This window comes from Scyliorhinus torazame, chromosome 3, assembly GCF_047496885.1.
Source record: "Scyliorhinus torazame isolate Kashiwa2021f chromosome 3, sScyTor2.1, whole genome shotgun sequence".
Classification (NCBI taxonomy): Eukaryota; Metazoa; Chordata; class Chondrichthyes; order Carcharhiniformes; family Scyliorhinidae; genus Scyliorhinus; species Scyliorhinus torazame.
This window is the reverse complement of record NC_092709.1, coordinates 31,686,800-31,705,738: the sequence shown is the minus strand read 5'-3', so window position 1 is coordinate 31,705,738 and position 18,939 is coordinate 31,686,800. Positions and strand designations below refer to the sequence as shown.

The 18,939-nt window shown below is 44.6% G+C and overlaps 1 protein-coding gene across 2 annotated transcripts in view; it reads left to right on the top strand.

The window, feature by feature from the left end:
• Positions 1 to 16,315, top strand: part of LOC140408394 (uncharacterized) — a 219,392-nt gene extending 203,077 nt beyond the window's left edge. For both annotated transcript variants that reach the window (XM_072495523.1, XM_072495522.1), the window contains exons 23-25: positions 2,812 to 2,892; positions 4,438 to 4,559; positions 13,952 to 16,315. In XM_072495523.1, the coding sequence (XP_072351624.1) occupies positions 2,812 to 2,892; positions 4,438 to 4,554 (198 nt within the window). In that variant the 3' untranslated portion in view covers positions 4,555 to 4,559; positions 13,952 to 16,315. The remainder of the gene's footprint in view (positions 1 to 2,811; positions 2,893 to 4,437; positions 4,560 to 13,951) is intronic.
• The last annotated feature ends 2,624 nt before the right edge of the window (positions 16,316 to 18,939 follow it).

Genomic DNA, 18,939 nt, shown 5'->3' with positions numbered 1-18,939 from the left:
AATATACTTAGCATTGAAGGAGTGCGGCAATGATTCACCAGACCGACTCTTGGAATGGCAGGATTGTTGTAGGAGGTGACTGGGCCTGTGTTTGCTGGAATTTAGAAGAATGAGAGAGACTCTCATTGGAATATATAAAATGCTGACAGGACTGGACTGACTGGATGCAGGGATGTTCTTTCCTCTGGACCGGGGGTCTAGCACAAGTGGCCACATTGTCAGGATACGGGATAGGCCATTTAGGACTGAGATGAGGAGATACGTCTTCACTGTGATGGTGTTTAACCAGTGGGTTTCTCTACCACAGAAGATTGTGGATGCCAAGTCACTGAATATATTTAAGAAGGGAATTTCTAGACTCTAATGGCATTAAGGGGTATGGGGAGAATCCTGGAGTATGGCACCATCTACAAGGCACAAGTCATGAGTGTAATGGAATACTGTCCACATGCTGGATGAGTACAGCTCCAACAACACTCAACACCATCCAGGACAAAGCAGCCCGCTTGATTGCTCCCCACAAACATTCAAACCCTCCACCACCGACGAACAGTGGCAGCCGTGTGTACCATTTGCAAGATGCACTGCAGTAACTCAACAAGGATCCTTAGTCAGCACCTTCCAAACCCACAACCACTACCATCTAGAAGGACAAGAACAGTAGGTTCCTGGGAACCCCACTGCCTAGAGGTTCCCCTCCAAGACACTGACCACCCTGACTTCGAAATATATCGCAGCTCCTTCACTGTCGCTGGGGCAACATCCTGGAACTCCCTCCCTAACAGCACAGTAGGTGTACCTACACCTCAAGGATTACAGCGGTTCAAGAAGGCAACTTACCACCACCTTCTGAAGGACAACTAAGGATGGACAATAAATGCTGGCCTAACCAGCGACACCCACATCGCATAAATTAATTTTAAAAAACAGTCTGGAAGGGCTGAAGTCTCTAATCCTGCTCTTAGTTTGTGGGCGGGATTCTTGGTCCGTTCATAGCAGTGGGATTCTCCGTTCCCGCTGCAGCGAATGGGAGATTTGGCAGAACGCCAGGTTCTCCGCTAGCAGCGGTAGGGGGAGGCGGACTCGCAATGGAGAATCCGTCCCTCTATGTTTCTGAGAATAATTAATCGCCTGCAGGAACGAGACTTCACTGTTTCAACTGTTACCTTTCCAGGCTAGAGGGGCATTGCAGGAAAATAAATCTCAGAAGTGCAAGTGTCCTTATGCTGTTATGTGCCAACACTAACTCGCTGCAGCTAGTTCAATTCATAGTTACTGAACAAATGCAACAATTTCTTCGGGCTCATGGGGAGGGGAGGTTAGTGATGAGCTGCTGTTTTCATGAGGCAGATGGAGGAGCAATACAAAAAGCCCAGAGGTACTTGATGAAATGCATCCAATAATGTATCTTATCCTCGCTGCAAATTGCTGATGATTTACACACTAATAACATTCCCAGCAACGTCAGCATCATTGTGCAACATTTCACCATGATTCCTGTTACTTGTATGAACAAGCATTATTTAATTCATGCTTAATTTGAATTTGATGACCCTCTACATTTGACCCGGAGTTGGAACATAATTGAAATTCATAAATATTTCTTAGAAAAACACCCAGAGCTTTTGGCCTTTAGCTGCTCAATAACCACAGTCACCAGGTTTGTAAATTTAAACACAATTAAGTTTATTAATAACAGTAACTATAATTAAATATGCAGCAAATACAACAGGTTTACTATTATTTCATTCCTAATCCCCCATTTTAACTCCCCCCCCCCCCCCTCCCACTCGCTATTTAAACACACACACACATAAACACAAACATATGGCAAACAAACACAGAGGGGAAAAGAGGGGTGAAAATAATAAGTAAAAGGGATAAAAGTCTTTGTTTCCATTGGTTGCCTTCTAGCACACCTCCCTTCCCTTCAATCTAAGCTGTCCTTTTTCGGTTTTCACTAGATTCATGCAGATTCTGTGTACAGCTATGCAGTTTTTTCTTCCTTCAGCCTAGGCTTTCCGTTTGTGATTTCTGTTTCCAAGCTGTAGATTCATTCAGATCTCTGCAGTTTAAGAAATACAATAGCTTTCCTGGATATAACAAGAGAGAGAACGAGAAAGCAGGTCCTTTTCTCTGAGTGTCCAGGGACATGACTGCTTCCCCTGGCTCTCTGAAAATCATCCCACATGGGCAGGATCCAATCACCACCTGTTACCGGGCAGAATACGGCCTTTTACCAATTCATTGGCCACCAGCCAACACCCCCAGCTCAATTTAAAGAAATATGTTTATTAAGCATTCATGGATCAAAAATCATAACAGAAAAAAATAAAGATAGGGGAAATAAGGGAATTTACAGAAAAGGCCCTTAAAACCCAATCTTCTGTGGCAGGATCGAACGGCTCTAGTTTTCTGAAGTAGACATTGCGACTGTTCTCTTCCTTACAGGCTGGACTTTATCTGCAACTCTTGCAATTAGACTTTTTCCACAAATTCTTGCAATACTCATCTTTACCTCATCACCGATGTAATAACTTCAAGAATTGTAAGGCAGAGCGATTTATTAAAACTGCAAACAACTATTTACAGAGTGCTTAAAATGGTCTTTCCATACTCTGCTTTAGGATCCAACTACCAAGAAAAGTCCCAACACATCCCAGTGAATTCTCAACTCCATCCCTAATTGGACTAATGGGTCACATGACCCCCTCCCTCAGAGAATGCCCCTTAAAGAGGCCAGCTACAACAGGAATGGGTATAGCGGTAGTTCTAAAATGTTTCCTAAACATTCAAGTTATGTTTTTGCAGGTTAATGGAAGGCGGGGTCTAATACCAATAAGTTTCCTCGACGCCAGTATTGGATTGCCAAAAACATTGAGGCAGAAAGCTGTGAGTAACATTATGCTCTCTGTGTTTGGCCAGATGTTTCATTGAAGCAGACTGCATTTGTATTACCTTATTTGGCATTTTGGCGAATGTTAGACTCTGTTTTGTAAAAAATATAATTCAAGTCACTTTGGTTATTTTGGTTTCAAAGTAGACACGATGGCCGGAATTTTCTAGCCCTTTACGTAGCGGGACCTTCTGCTCCCGCTGTTGTGAACAGAGATTTCAGTGTCTCGTCGGCCCTCTTGTAGGTTCTCCAGTGGCAGTTGGGGGGGCGGGGGGGGGGGGGGGGGGGGTTGCTGAAATAATCCAGTTTAAGGCTCAGATATTTGATACCGAGGCAGATAGCTCAAGTGGGAAATTTCCCAGCTCGCTGCACCCACTTCATAAAAGGATTAACTTTGATAACTCAGCTGGCAATACAGGGTTATGGTGTGCAATTTTTTTTCTGTGATCTCTTTTGTTAATTGCTCAATGTTTATTTGCACAAGCGGAAGAGGTTTCAAGTGCCTATAGTTTCTATTATTGATGCTTTAAACGTTTAGCAGATTAACTCTTTTATAAAGCTGCAGAAATAGCAGCTCTTTAAAAGAAAATTACAAATGAGTTTTTTTTTAATCAGGTCTGCACATGCCTTTGTTACTGCAGGGTTTATTTATTTTTAAATGAGTGTACACTGGGTGAAAGGACATGGAATTGCCATGAGTTGACATGGAGGTTATGAGGGACCATTGGGGGTAGATAGAAGGCATGAGTTAGCATAGAGGTAGCATGGGATCATGGGAAAGAAAACCTTTTAACCCGAATTAAAATGTTCCCAAATCAATCTTATGGTTCCTCTGAGCAGCTGTGAGCCATTGATCATGGAAAAGCTGCTTCAAGTCCATGCAAATTGCACTGTGGGTGTACCTACACCGTATGAACTGCAGCAGTTCAAGATGACAACTCACCACTCCCTTCTGAAGAGCAGTTAGGGATGGCAACAAATGCTGGCCTTGCCAGTGATGCTCACATGCCAAGAGTGGACATTTAAACATTTATATAGCTGTTTTCATGAACTTTGCAAGTGTTTTTCAGCCAATTAAATACTTTTCGAAATGTCACCATTCTGGTAATGTAGGAAACATGGCGTTTGTTTTGTGCACAGATAATCTCTCTTTGTGATGTTGATTGAGAGAAATCACAGAAAGCTTTTCTGCCATTCTTCAACGTAGTGCCCATGGGACTTCTAGCCACCTGGGAGGACCACATGGGGCCTCAGTTTAATGTTTAAACTGAAGCTCATCAATTCCAACAGTACTGCACTTCCTCAGTACTGCACTGAAGCATCAGTCTTAATTTTGTGTGCTCAAGGCTTGAGGTGGCACTTGAACCCACAACCTTGTGCGGGTGATAGTCTGATGGATTGCACACCCATTGTAGAAGCTGCTGGATTTTCCAATGAAATCAGCGGTGTGTTAATTAGTCAGCTTCTAGTACAGGCATGACGTACTCCATCCAATTGTTAGTTAATAAATGTGGCTTCAGATCGTCTTTTTTCTCATCCAGACAAGACCAGCAAGTTCACCTCCAGGACATCATGGGGTACCCAAGATTTCTAGTTCCTCAGAACACTTCCACCAACAAAAACTCAACAACAGGCGACTGTTGATGAGAAGAGTATGAATGTGGTAAGTTTGACAAAGTTCCATATGAAAGCCTGTTACTTACATTGAATGCTCTGGAAATCAGGTTGATCTTGGTAACGGATAAGAAATTGTTTGAAGGGTAGAAAAAAAGTTTGTTAGGGAGCGTGGGGATGTGTTCAGTGAGGTGCCGGTGCTTTTAATTTGCATTGATAACTTAGACACAGAAACCCAGCGCGCAGTGTTCAAATTTGCAGATTGTACTAAACTAAGAGCTGAAGTCGAGTGAAGAGATAATTCAGGTAATACAGAATGACTTGGACAAAATGTGTAGGTGGGCAGATGAAATTTAGTTAAGTCAACTGTAAAGTACTGAATTTTGGAAGACAACTAGTCAAAGAACAAAGAACAGTACAGCACCTCCTTCGCTTCACTTGGGCTTTCCTTTACCACTTTAACAAACCCCACTGGCTTATCCTGTTTTATCACATCAGCCTTCCCAGTGCTTTTCTTCAACCCCCAACACTGTGACTTTACATGGCCTAGTTTATTACAATAAAAGCATCTGAAACTTTTCATTTCTCTTCCACCCTCCTGGATTTCTTTTTTAATCTGAGGTACACTCTCCTTATTGTCTCCCATCAAATCCCTTTACCTTTACCAGTTGAGTATTTCTCTTTTCCCCAGTTTCAATCCCTTACAGGCTGAAACTGATGTCGGAAACCAAACTTTGATTTATGAACTAATTCATAATCATCTGTCACTTCTGCGCCTAATCTCGCAGTTTTAACCCTCTGCTCTTCCACATGAGCTCTCACTACATCAGGAATTTAATTTTTAAACTCCTCCAAAAGTATAATTTCTCTAAGAGCTTCATACGTTGGGTCTATTTTCAAAGCCCTTATCCACCTATCAAAATTACTCTGTTTGATCCTTTCAAACTCCATGTATGTTTGACCAGGTTCTTTCCTTAAATTTCTAAACCTTTTTCTGTAGGCTTCAAGTGTTGCTAACATTTGGTTGGCTCTTAATTTGGCTCTGTTTAATCACGTCTGCTCAAGAGTCGCCAGGTACCTTTCGACACCGCCACAAGGTTCAAAACCGAATACTGATCAATGACTCGATACACCAGTTAGTAAGTTCAAAAGCAATGCTCATTTATTTACACACAGTCAAATCTACTCATGCATAAACTCCACAAAACTAAACTACCACTATAACTAAGGCCTATACTTAGCTTCGGGCGCCCACTCAGTCAGCGGAACAATGGCCGTTGCTCGGTTCTGAGGCTGCTGGGTTGAGCTGTTTACAGGGTAGCAACTAGGAGCGTCTATCTCGTAGCGTGCGTTGACTTGGAACTTACTTGGTCTGCTGTAGCTGCTCGGCTGGTCTCTCTCTTTGCTGAGAGCCAAAGCCAAAGGAGGGCGTTCTCCCTTGGGGGGATACCTTTTATACTCAAAAGGACTTTGCGCTCTTTAGGGCGGGCCTTGAACTTGGCCTCAACTAATTAGGTCTTTCCCAATCATCGGTATCGATTTTCCTCCAATAGAGAGGTGGTTCCCTGATCGCTGGGCATGTCCTGGTGACTGTCAGTCTGCTTTGTCTTCGCTTCTCCTGGGGTCGGGGAGTCTGTCCTAACCTTGCGGATCTAAATGTTTCCCTTTTGTCCCCGGAGATGGCTCATTAGTATGTAAATCGTTTGGTAGTTTCTGCCCTGTCTGAGCGTTTAAGGTTCTAATCAACAGACAGAGCTTGCACCTGCTTGTTTCTTAGCATTGTCCAATTTTCCCTGCAGTCTTTGCACGTGTCCATTTTGTAATCGGGACGTGGCCATCCCAGATGGCTACACTCCCTCCTTGTGATCCTCAACGCGAAGCGTGAAGGATCACATTACCATGGCGTCTTCATCCTCTGATCCCCGGGGCACCCATGCTTAGGCTCTACACTATCCTATCCCATGCAACACAATTTTACCTAAACCATTTTAAATACATTCATTATCAAAAAGATTCTACGGGGCGCTATGACATTAATACATGCATTACAGAAAAATAAAAAACTGGAACCTCTAACTATTCTCAATAAACTATCCACATTTAAATAATTCCTAAATACAAACAATCCACAAATAATCTATACATCTTAAACTGTACAAAATAGCAGCACCAAATTTCTCTGGTCTGGCAGTCAGACACAGAGGTTTACATCTCTTTATTCCATAGAATACATGAAACAAAATGGATGCTCTTTAATCTGTCCCAATGTGTTCGGGGGTCTGGTGAAATCTGAAAATGGAGGACCTAAATCTGTATACCGGGGTGCGAGAGCGATATGCTCTCTTTCACCATTTCCTGACTCTAAACGTTTGCATGACACTGCAAAGTATCGCCAGCACTAAGAGTGCTTCGACTACATATGAGAGCGAGGACCAGGTGATAAACTTATCACACCAGGTCGGGGTATTGCTAGCTGTCGCTGGGCTAGTTATCTCGGGGTTCCGTGTATTACAGGGGTGAGAGTCATTTACGGTTTGTGTGGTAGGGGTCAGGGGGGTAGCGTCCGTGTGCAACTGAAGGGATCCCGCTCATATCCATGTGAACACGAAGGCTGTCTTCATCTTTGTCGGACTTCTTTGTCTTCCTCTGTGGTTCCTGGGTTTCTGGAGTTCTGTGAACACAAGCATAATTTCTGTTATTATCTTGCTTAAGATCTCGTATGTCTGTTTGTCTGTCCTTTATTGCCAATTTCCCTTTATAATTGGTCACCATCTGTGACTCCCTCATTTAAAAAAAAAAACCGAATATTTGGACAAGACATCTAAGAAAATACTGCCGTACTGCAGCCGTCTCGCAGTCTGTGTGATTTACCATCCCAGTGTTTGAGGATGTAAATAGCATAGGGAAGCAACCTAAGGGTTGCCAAAACCAAACAAAAGAATTTTGAACGTAACGAGCCAAAATGGGCTGCGGCGGGTAAGAAATGGGTGGAATCCCCGGGTAGGATGGTGATCAATGCCGTATGTGTGCTACCCGAGCGTAGCTGACCAGAGGAGGGGTCCTCAGGCAGGGCGGGGACCAATGCCATTTCTCCACTACCTGAGCAACCAGCAAGAATGGGTAAGAATGTGGTCGTCGTGGGGGGCTGCCTCTCGAATTAGGAGAGCAACTATGAGTCGGGTTCTGTCGACAGACTAGTTCCTCTGAACTATTGTCTGGGACAAACTTGTACCTTTCACAAGGTTCTGGTGACAAACTAGTTCCTCTGAATTATTGTCTGGGACAAACTTGTTCCATTAACAATTTGTTTAACTACCTTCTCAAATGAAATAAAAAGACTTCTACAGCCTTCTCATCAAACCTTGGCAATGCTTGGACACATTTAAATAGATCCCCACCAAGCCTTCGACTATGACGCTCATTCTCACTATCCTCATCACTATCCTCAAACTGTATGTTTCTCTTTACATCCGCCAATTTTAACCGACTTTCATGTTTTATGGCCATTTCCCGAAGTTCAAAGTCTCTCTCTTTTTCTTTTTCCCTGACTGTACCTCCCTTTCCCTTTCTTCTTGTTCTGCTAGGGCAATTTCCCTTTCTTCGTATTCAAGCTGCTTTATTTCTTTTTCATGTTCAAGCCGCTTGATCTGTAATTGAATTCTTGCCATTTCGAATGATTCTGACTGTGTCTCAGGCAATTTTAAATGCTCAGCTATCACCGCAATTACCTCTTCTTTTCGTATTTTGTCAGGTAATGTTAACTGCAATGTTTTTGCCAAATATAAAAACTTTTTTTTAGTCTCTGTTTGTAAGGTACTGCGTGTGACCTTCTCCACCCATAAAAACGTCTGAGCCTCTGAAAGAGCCATTGTCCACAACACATTCCCTACTTAAACTGGAATACCACACCTGAAAAGCTAACACAAATATGCTCACCCCTCACTGTCCTTACGTTCACTAAGCCAACCCAATCATGAAAGATAGACTTTTATCCCGGACGTGCCCCCAATTTGTTATGGACCTGTGTTTAGAAAACTCCAAAGTATATCATGGAGTTCACCTGACCCACAACTGTTTATAGATTTTGGTTAGGAGGAGCATAAGAGCCTACCCTCCAGGTGTTATTCAACAGAGGCCTGAAGCACTTTGAATCAAAAAAAAATGTATTCTACAAATTCAGTTAACATTTTTATAAACACACACAGTAAGCATTTTTATCAACTACAAACATACATACCCCACACAGCTACAGTACTCTATATATAACCCTTAATAACTTCCCTTAAGTAACAACATCCCATAAACCTAAAAACCCTTTTCAAAGATGTGGCCCAGTACAGAACACTCAAGACCTAGTATCTTAAAGACTGTGGTATGGATACTTCTTGCTCTTTTCAAAGCAGCAGGTTTGGATTCCTTCCAGAAAACAGTTATCACTTTTAAATTATCAAGTGATCTGGAGACACCTTTCAACATGCAGAGAGAGACAGGACAAGATACTTGTCCATCTGAATCCAGCTTCCAAATGTGTAAACAAAAGTAAAACTCAGAGCCACAGCCAGCTCCCAGCTCAAAAGCAAAACTAAAAACCCAGTGCCACAGCCCAGCTCCACCCACACAATAACACCACTGAAGCCAGTTGATAATACAAAACATTTCTTAAAGGGACACTCCCATGGCAGCTGATGTTGACTAACTCCATAAAAAAGGATATGAATGCTTGCCATCTGAGGTAGAACCTCTCCATCGATGCCCTGATGGTGAACTTGACCTTCTCCAAATGCAGAAATGACATGAGACGACCCAAACATTCCGAAGCTCTGGCCAGTGTAGGAGGCCTTCACCCATGCAGAATTCACCTCTGGGCTATCAACAGGGCAAAGGCGAGGACATCCGCCTTCACTCCAGACTGAGTCACCACAAATCTGACTCCCCAAATATGACCACCAGCGGACATGGACCCAAATCTACACAGAGTATCTCTTTTTTTAAAAATATGTTTTTATTAAGAATTTTTCAACAATATTTTCCACCTTACAAACAAGACCTCCCCCCCCCCCCCCCCCCCGCCCCCCGTAACAAAGAAAAGAAAGAGAACTCGCGTGGCAAGACATGAACATGGCAAGTCAATACGATACAAAACTTTGTACATTGGATTCCTCCCGTATATGTCAGTTTCCGGATCAGTCCTGTGTTTTCTTGCTCAGATGCCCCCCAAAGAAACCCCCCTTCCCCCCCCTCCCTCCCCTCCCCCCCCACGAACGATGCCCCCCCCCCCCCCCCCGGGGTTGCTGCTGCTGCTGTCCGACCTTCATCTAACGCACCGCGAGATGGTCTAGGAACGGTTGCCACCATCTGTAGAACCCCTGCGCTGAACCTCTCAAGGCAAACGTTATCCTTTCCAACTTGATAAACCCAGCCATATCATTTATCCAGGCCTCCACGCTGGGGGGCTTCGCCTCCTTCCACATTAGCAAGATCCTTCGCCGGGCTACTAGGGACGCAAAGGCCAGAATACCGGCCTCTTTCGCCTCCTGCACTCCCGGCTCGTCCACTACTCCAAATAGTGCTAGCCCCCAGCTTGGCTTGACCCGGACTTTCACCACCTTAGATACTGTTCCCGCAACTCCCCTCCAGAACCCCTCATGACCAAAACATATGGTCATGGTTCGCCGGACTTCCTGAGCACCTCCCACATCTGTCCTCCACCCCAAAGAACCTACTCAGACTCGCCCCCGTCATAGGCGCTCTATGAACCATCTTAAATTGTATCAGGCTAAGCCTGGCACACGAGGAAGAGGAATTAACCCTACTTAGGGCATCAGCCCATAGTCCCTCCTCAATCTCCTCCCCCAGCTCCTCCTCCCATTTACCCTTCAGCTCCTCTACCAAAGCCTCCCCCTCTTCTTTCATCTCCTGGTATATCGCCAACACCTTGCCCTCTCCGACCCACACGCCCAAAATCACCCTATCTTGAATCCCCTGTGCCGGGAGCAGCGGAAATTCCCTCACCTGCCGCCTCGCAAACGCCCTCACTTGCATATACCTGAAAGCGTTTCCCGGGGGTAGCCCAAACTTCTCCTCCAGCGCCCCTAAGCTCGCAAACGTCCCGTCAATGAACAGGTCCCCCATTCTTCTAATCCCTGCCCGATGCCAGCTCTGAAACTCCCCGTCCATCCTTCCTGGGACAAACCGATGGTTGTCTCTAATCGGGGACCACACCGAGGCTCCCGTCGCACCCCTGTGTCGTCTCCACTGCCCCCAGATCTTTAGCGTTGCCGCCACCACCGGGCTCGTGGTGTACCTTGTCGGCGAGAGCGGCAGCGGTGCCGTCACCAGCGCCACCAGGCTCGTTCCTTTGTAGAACGCCATCTCCAACCTCTTCCACGCCGCCCCCTCTCCCTCCATCACCCATTTACGAATCATTGCCACGTTGGCTGCCCAATAGTAACCACCCAAATTCGGCAGCGCCAACCCTCCTCTATCTCTGCTACACTCCAGGAACCCCCTCCTTACCCTCGGGGTCTTGCTCGCCCACACAAATCCCATGATGCTCCTGCTTACCCTCTTAAAGAAGGCCTTAGTAATCACAATTGGGAGGCATTGGAATACAAAAGGAAACCTCGGGAGGACCACCATTTTAACCGACTGTACCCTACCCGCCAGCGAGAGTGGCAACATGTCCCACCTTTTAAAATCCTCCTCCATCTGTTCCACCAGCCGCGTCAAATTAAGTTTGTGCAGTGCCCCCCAGCTCCTCGCTACCTGAATCCCCAAGTATCGAAAGCTCCTTTCCGCCCTCCTCAACGTTAGGTCGTCTATCCCTGGTCCCCCGGCTGGATCACAAAGAGCTCACTCTTTCCCACATTGAGCTTATAACCCGAAAAGTCTCCAAACTCCCGTAAGATCTGCATTACCTCAACCATCCCCGCCACTGGATCCGTCACATACAGCAACAGGTCGTCTGCGTACAGTGACACTCGATGTTCCTCTCCCCCTCAAACCACCCCCTTCCATTTCCCTGACTCCCTTAATGCCATGGCCAAAGGTTCAATTGCTGATGCGAACAGCAGAGGGTACAGGGGGCACCCCTGCCTTGTCCCTCGATACAGCCGAAAATACTCCGATCTCCGCCGGTTCATGACCACACTCGCCACCGGGGCTTTATACAGGAGCCTAACCCAACTAATAAACCCTCCCCCGAACCCAAACCTCCTCAACACTTCCCAGAGATACTCCCACTCTACCCGATCAAAGGCCTTCTCCGCGTCCATGGCTGTCGCTATCTCCGCTTCTCCCTCCACCGATGGCATCATTATCACATTTAGGAGCCTTCGCACATTAGTGTTTAACTGCCTACCCTTTACGAATCCCGTCTGGTCCTCGTGAATCACCCCCGGGACACAGTCCTCAATCCTCATGGCCATCAGTTTTGCCAGCAACTTAGCATCTACATTAAGGAGCAAGATCGGTCTATATGACCCACATTGCAGTGGGTCCTTATCACGCTTCAGGATCAAAGAGATCGTCGCCTCCAACATTGTCGGGGGCAGGGTCCCCCCCTCCCTTGCTTCATTGAAGGTCCGTACCAACAACGGGGCTAACAGGTCTACGTACTTCCTATAAAACTCCACCGGGAATCCATCTGGCCCCGGGGCCTTCCCTGCCTGCTTCTCCCTCCACCGATGGCATCATTATCACATTTAGGAGCCTTCGCACATTAGTGTGGGTGGGGGGGGCTGATGGAGACGTTAGGGTGCGGCCATGACATTCAGAGGGAGATGTCAGCGACACTCCAGCAGATCCATGGCCCATTGGAGGAGTCCCAGAGGCTAAGGGCGCAGAAAGTGTCGTCGGCAATGCATGGCACCGAGGCCAACACGACTAGGGTGGCGACGGCAGTCGAGAGCCTGGCGCACGACGTCGGCACCATTAGTGAAGGTGTCCAAGGCGTCGCGCAGTTGGTGACGGTCATGGCTGAGGGTCTCGGCAGAATGTCCGCCTCGCTGGGGGATGTCACTTAGTACCAGGCCATCCTTGATGAGGTTTTGCGGGACATGTCCTGCTTTCAGATGGGAATGGCTGAGGCGATGTGGAGCTTGTCCCAGTCGCAGATGAACATTGCCAAGTAGCTGCATGGCCCAATCACTGAGGAGCATCGCCGAGGGCGTCGACACCATAGTGCGGACCATAGGGAGCCGCCAGATGATGCAGGGGCAGCCGGGGCTCAAACCAGCTACCCCTCCAGCCCTAGGTGAACCCCAGGGCCAAATGGACACCGACCAGGAGTCGTGGGCGCCTGGTGCCAACCCCGACCCATCCCATGGAGTGGTGACGGTGGCCACCAGCTCCCCCAAGTTCCACCTCTCTGATGAGACCACATCACACAGCTATCACACGGGACAGGATGGCACGGCTGTGCATGTGCCGCTGACAAGTGAGCCGGGGCCCTCCAGCCTCGGAGCCCTCAGAGGTTGCCACCAGGGGCATCAAAGGCCATGGGACGTGGTAAGCAGCTGGCTGCCCATGCCTCAGATGTGCATCCGGGGACACACCTAGATGTAGCGGTAGAGCTAGGAAGGTGAAGCATGTTGAGGATCACTGATGACACCGGAGGTGGACGGGGTTAGGGATCACTTTCTTCCTAAATGTAGGCCGACCTCCGAACCCCTAGCCCATCTCTCCAGGCACCTCCTCCCTCCCCGTGGCACTCACTCACCCTCCAGCTGGGGATATGTCCCCGAAGCTGCGTCCCTAGTGCCTCTTTCCCCCCCCCCCCCCCCCCCCCCCCCACTCTTCCATGCCAGCCCACCTCTGCAGAGCGTCCCTCATCTGCAGCCAGGGATCTTCCGCTCCCCAATCGAGGGTCCCCACTCCCGCCGAGCTCTGGGGTGGCAAGCCCAGCGCCCCCGGGCTCTTTGCCTGTGAGCAAAGGTGGCTACTCACCTCCCCGGCTCCCCACAGAAGCCCTTCCGCCAGGTTCACGTTTTTCAAAAGGAGTACTAATTGGTGCCAACACTTGCTGGGGAGGCCAATGATTCACGGGAGGCCGTTGGATATGGGTGACTCTCGTTAATTGTATGGAAAATAAGGCTTAAGTGATGATGATTTTTTTTCTTGCCACGCTACTGATTTTGCCTCGGGAGCTAGTTGCATCGCAAACTGTTTGGCCTTCTCCTGTTATTCACCGATCTTGTTTCGCTCAAGCAGATAAACCATGTACACATTGATGAATCTGGCCCTATATTTTATTTAGATTTAGAGTGTAGTTGGTCTTAAAGACAAATTGCATTGCTATTTGTTACATAGCTCCGATCTCATTGACATTAAGTTCATGAAAAGGGCTGAGTATGCACATACGGTAGTTGTTCTATACAAAGTTCTTACTTGTTATAACTCTGATTAATCCAGATTTACTTTTTGTTCTGAAAATCTTTGCAGATATGAAGTAAAAGAGAATGCTGTTATTACCTGGAAGATCTAAATGTGCACTGCTATTGCCAAATAGTCCTATCTGGTAAATCTTCTCTGAATTTCTGCAGCCTGTACACACAGGCTAGGAGTCTCTGCTGAATGAAGTTTCTTCTCCACCTCCATTCGGTGCTAAGTCCCAACAAAGCCACAGCCTTGTCCTAATCTTTGCCTTTAGTTCATTGCCAGGTATATGTACTGAGTTTTCATACTACCTCCCAATTGTTCCTGTTTTGTATTCCTGGCCAAAATCCTGGATCTTTGCATTTGGCCTTTTGTGCCAAATATCCTTGTGCACTTTTCATCACTTTTAATACAAAAAAAACCTCTGACTTAATACCGTCACTAATTATTAATGGAACAAATCTGCATTATGGTTCTTAACAGAAAAGTATTGCATCATTATTGTTCTGCTTCTGAAAACAGATAAATAACAGCACATTTATTTAGCCAGAAATAACAAAACTCAGGAAATAACTTTCCTTATTCACTCCTTTGAAATGGAATATGTTTAAAATTTGATTTATCTGTGAATATTACATAATTGAACACATTCAGGTTGATGATCAATGCCTTGGATAAATATTGAACAGAAGGAGCTCCTGTCGAATTAATTTGCATAACCTGCTTCATTGTGATAAGTGCACCTTCGTTCATACGTGAGTGTTGCGTGCAACAAACTTGTACGTGTGCGAGCGATGAAGGGCCGGTATAATGTGAAGTACTCCTGATGGCATCTGTGTGTGATGTGGTCAAGAAATGTTTTTTTAAAGTTTTTTTTAAAAAGCACAGTTACCACTACTCAAGTGTGTTTAACATTTTGCTTCTTTTGAAGTGTATCTCAGGACTTTATTCAGGAGGCAATAGTGCTTACTCACTGTTCTATATTTGTATATTACGTGTACAGTATACGACAACTTGTTTGCACTTTTCATTGTCTATTGCACCTGAATAGGAAACAAGTACTTTTGAATTTATTTTTTTAAAGAAATATAGCTGCACCAACAGCTTAAGAGATATTTTACAAAAGTGAAATTTCTCTTCCTCAAGTTGTTTTTGCAAGAAAATCCCTTCTAAACCCACTGATAATTGGTCATATGAAAAAAAGGTAATTCATTGGTTGCTGCTGCAGTTATTAGTCCTGGTATTTGGCTAAAATAAAACCTCTCCAGTAATGACAGCTCTTCCTGTGATGTGAATTGTTCACCTGAAATACTATTTACTAAGTTTTGGAATTCTCTGACAGTAAAAAGTGTGAATTATTAGACTTTGGAAATTCCTTAGTTTACTTAGGCTCCAAGATGGTAATTGCCAACTGTATCGAAATATTAACAGATTTATAATAGTATATACCAGACTTTTTTTTAAAAACGTGTTTCCCATTGAATCAGCATAATTGAAATATGATTAATGTCAATGCAAAGTTATACTCTGTCCTTTTAATCACTAGTGAAAGAAATACAAAGAATTCAATTGAACAATAAATGTTGCCAGTAATGTTGAATTTTTACTGACTGGCAAAAGATGTGGATAATCCAAAATCAGTAATTTATTTATTTTTTTGCATGAGACATAAATGATTCTGCTCAAATAAGGAAATGGGTGAAATGAAGGAATCCCTTTGCAATCCCTTTCCTCCAAACCCTTGTAATGTTTGTTAATAGAAAACTTCAGTGCATGACTTGTTGATATTGTAACTGTGGCCTTGTGACAAACAGCAAATCTAAACTTTGATCCCTTTATGTAAAACCATCAGGTGTGGAACAATCTGCACATCTTTACTGCTTTCTTTACCAATATGGCAAAAAAGATGTGTGTGCGTGTGTGCATATATACGCAGCAAACAGATTTTCATTTTGTTTCATTTTACACATTATGAATCCTTCAGTGCCTTACAGAGGCAGAGAGGAATTAATATTTTGGTTTCTGCATGAGTCAGAAAGCTTTGGGTTTTGTCTGCCCAAGCCAAACCTTCTTACAAACCTGTCATGGTTTCGTCATCTGACTTGGTCTTGAGATTTTCTTTTTTATTCCGACACAAGGGCCTTGCAAAATAAATGGGATAGAGTTTAGTTGTGCGTTTTATTAAAATAGAAGCATAAGAAAAATGTCAGCAGATTTCCAATGTACAGATTATTGAATTCATGTATTGTAGTCACCACTGTTTCTTAAAATGTTTATTAAATGACACTAAAAATTACTTAAAATCCTGTTGATTTACTTGTTAATAAAATTGTAAGGTTATTTTTGTAAGCTGGTAACATGTAAATGATTTGTATACATTTGTATATTGTATAATGTATGCATTTTGTATTAAAATGAAAATACAAAGTTCTTCTGGTGATGAGTTTTTCTCCCACTCAGTTTCAGATATGAAGATTGTTTTGCTTTCTGTTGTTCAGAAGGAAATTGAAGTTAACACAGTCATGTTTTTAACATAAATATGAGTGTGTTTCTGTACTTAAGTGTGGCCAAATTTAGCTTTCACTGAGGCGTTGATTCCTCTGGTAGACGAAGAAAGTTACATTTGAGTCAAGTCATTATTATATACAAGTCTATAGAACATTCCAGCACAGGAACAGGCCCTTTGGCCCACCAAGCCAGCACCGATCCAGATTCCTAATTTTGTCCTACTCCTTATTGCCCAAACAATCTAATTCCCTGTACTCCTCCCCCACCCCACCCTCCACGTTCAAGGTACATCTTAAACATTGCTATCGTGCCTGCCTCCACCAGCTCCAGTGGCAACGCGTTCCAGGCACCCACCACCCACTGTATGAAAACCTTTCCCCGCGTATCTCTCTTAAACTTTCCCCGTCTCAACTTGACCTCTCAACTTGAACCTGTGCCCCCTTGCAATTGAGTTTTCCACCCTGGGAAATGCTTCTGACTATTCATCCTGTCTATACCTCCAGTAATCGTAATTTTGTAGACCTCAGTCAGGTTTCACATCAGCCTGCATCTTTCCGACGAAAACAATCCAAGTTTATTCAACCTCTCCTCAAAGCTCACACCAGACCAGGCAACGTCCTGGTAAACTTTCTTTACACTCGATGCAAAGCATCCAGAATGTGACGACCAGAACTGCATGCAATATTCCAAATGTGGACTAACTAAAGTTTTATACACTGTAACATGACCTGCCAACTCTTGTACTCAATGCCCCGGCCGATGTGACGGAATGATTGACAGATGGGCATGAAATAGAAAACCAGGTAGGAATTTTTCAGACTGACAAGTGGAAAGTCTCAGGCAGCTGTATGCAGAAATAATTTGATCTCAGAAATTGAAGAGCTTCTGTCAAAACGGTCAAATAATACAAGTATCACTGATATAGAAAGGCATAACAAGCATATAAATGGAAGATGGTTCATTTTGGTTGGATTAATAATGAGGAAACATATTCTTTGGAAGTGAAGAAGCCAAATCACAGAATCTTTACAGCGTAGAACGAGGCCATTTGGCCCATTGAATCTGCACTGGCTCTCTGAAAGAGCAATCTACCTAACCCCACTCCCCTGTCTTATCTCCTCAACCTTGCCCATTCTGTCTTCTCGGGTACCAATCCGATTCCCTTTTGAATACCTCAATTGAACCTGCTTCCAGCACCCTCTCAGATAGTTTGTTCGGTCTCCAACTACACTCAGGGTGAAAAAGCTTTTCTTCAATGGAATAATACAGGGAATAGAGACACATAAATCATGAAAAGTAGGACACAAATGGATAAGGTCATAAATAGAGCAAAGTACTGGGGTTCATTTCAAGAGGAGTAGGATATAAAAACATCATGATCACATAATCCACTAGCAGGTGGCTTGATAGCCAAATAACAAAGATTTAAGATCATTGGGAAAAGAACCGGGGAGAGATGAAGAGAAACTTGTTTATGCCACAAGTTATTATGATAATTTATGAATTGTGTATATACTTGGAAAGGAATATCTTGCAGAGCTACGAGCATCGACCAGGGAGTCGGGATTCAGTAGACGGCTCTGCAATTTGCAGCCAAGATCATAATGGGCCAAATGTCTGCCTTCTGTGCTATGTTGAGAAATTCAACCTAAATTCTTCTTTATGATTTTAAGATTATGTTAAATCTATATCGAATAATAGTTAGACCACACTTTAGCATTTCAAAATATTTAGAGCATAGAGACTGCTCATTTGATCCAACACATCCTGATGCCAGTGATTATGTCCCACAAAGAATGTCGGCACTTTTAGCCTTCCTACTACTGGGAAGGATTTACAAGGATTTTGCCAAAATTGAGAGGTTGTAACTAGCAAGAAATATTGAACGAAATGGGGCACTTTCCTTTGGAAATGAGAAAAGTAATAAGACCTGATTTTTGGATGAGTCGGAGCAAGTGGACATAAATCTAAGATAGCCACGACACAATGAAATAAGGATTTAGGATGAATTTGTTCACATTGTTGAGTAGTGAGAATGTGGAACATTCTGCCACATGTTGTTAAAGTAGATGCCACTGATGTAATTAAGGAAAGTTTAATGTATACCTGAGGAAGTAGGGCGGCATGGTAACACAGTGGTTAGCACTGTTGCTTCACAGCGCTGGGGTCCCAGGTTCGATTCCCGCTTGGGTTACTGTCTGTGCGGAGTCTGCACGTTCTCCCTGTGTCTGCGTGGGATTCCTCCTGGTGCTCCGGTTTCCTCCCACAAGTCCCGAAAGACATGCTTGTTCAGTGAATTGGCATTCTGAATTCTCCCTCTGTGTACCCGAACAGGCGCCAGAGTGTGGAGACTAGGGGCTTTTCACAGTAACTTCATTGCAGTGTTAATGTAAGCCTACTTGTGACAATAATAAAGATTATAAAACTAAAGATTATAAAAGTGGGTCTTGACATCAGGGTTGGAAGAGCTCATTGGAACGGGAGGAGAAAAAGAACAGTATGGAGCTTTAGGCCAAATGCCTGCTGTGGATACTTTGTGACATGAG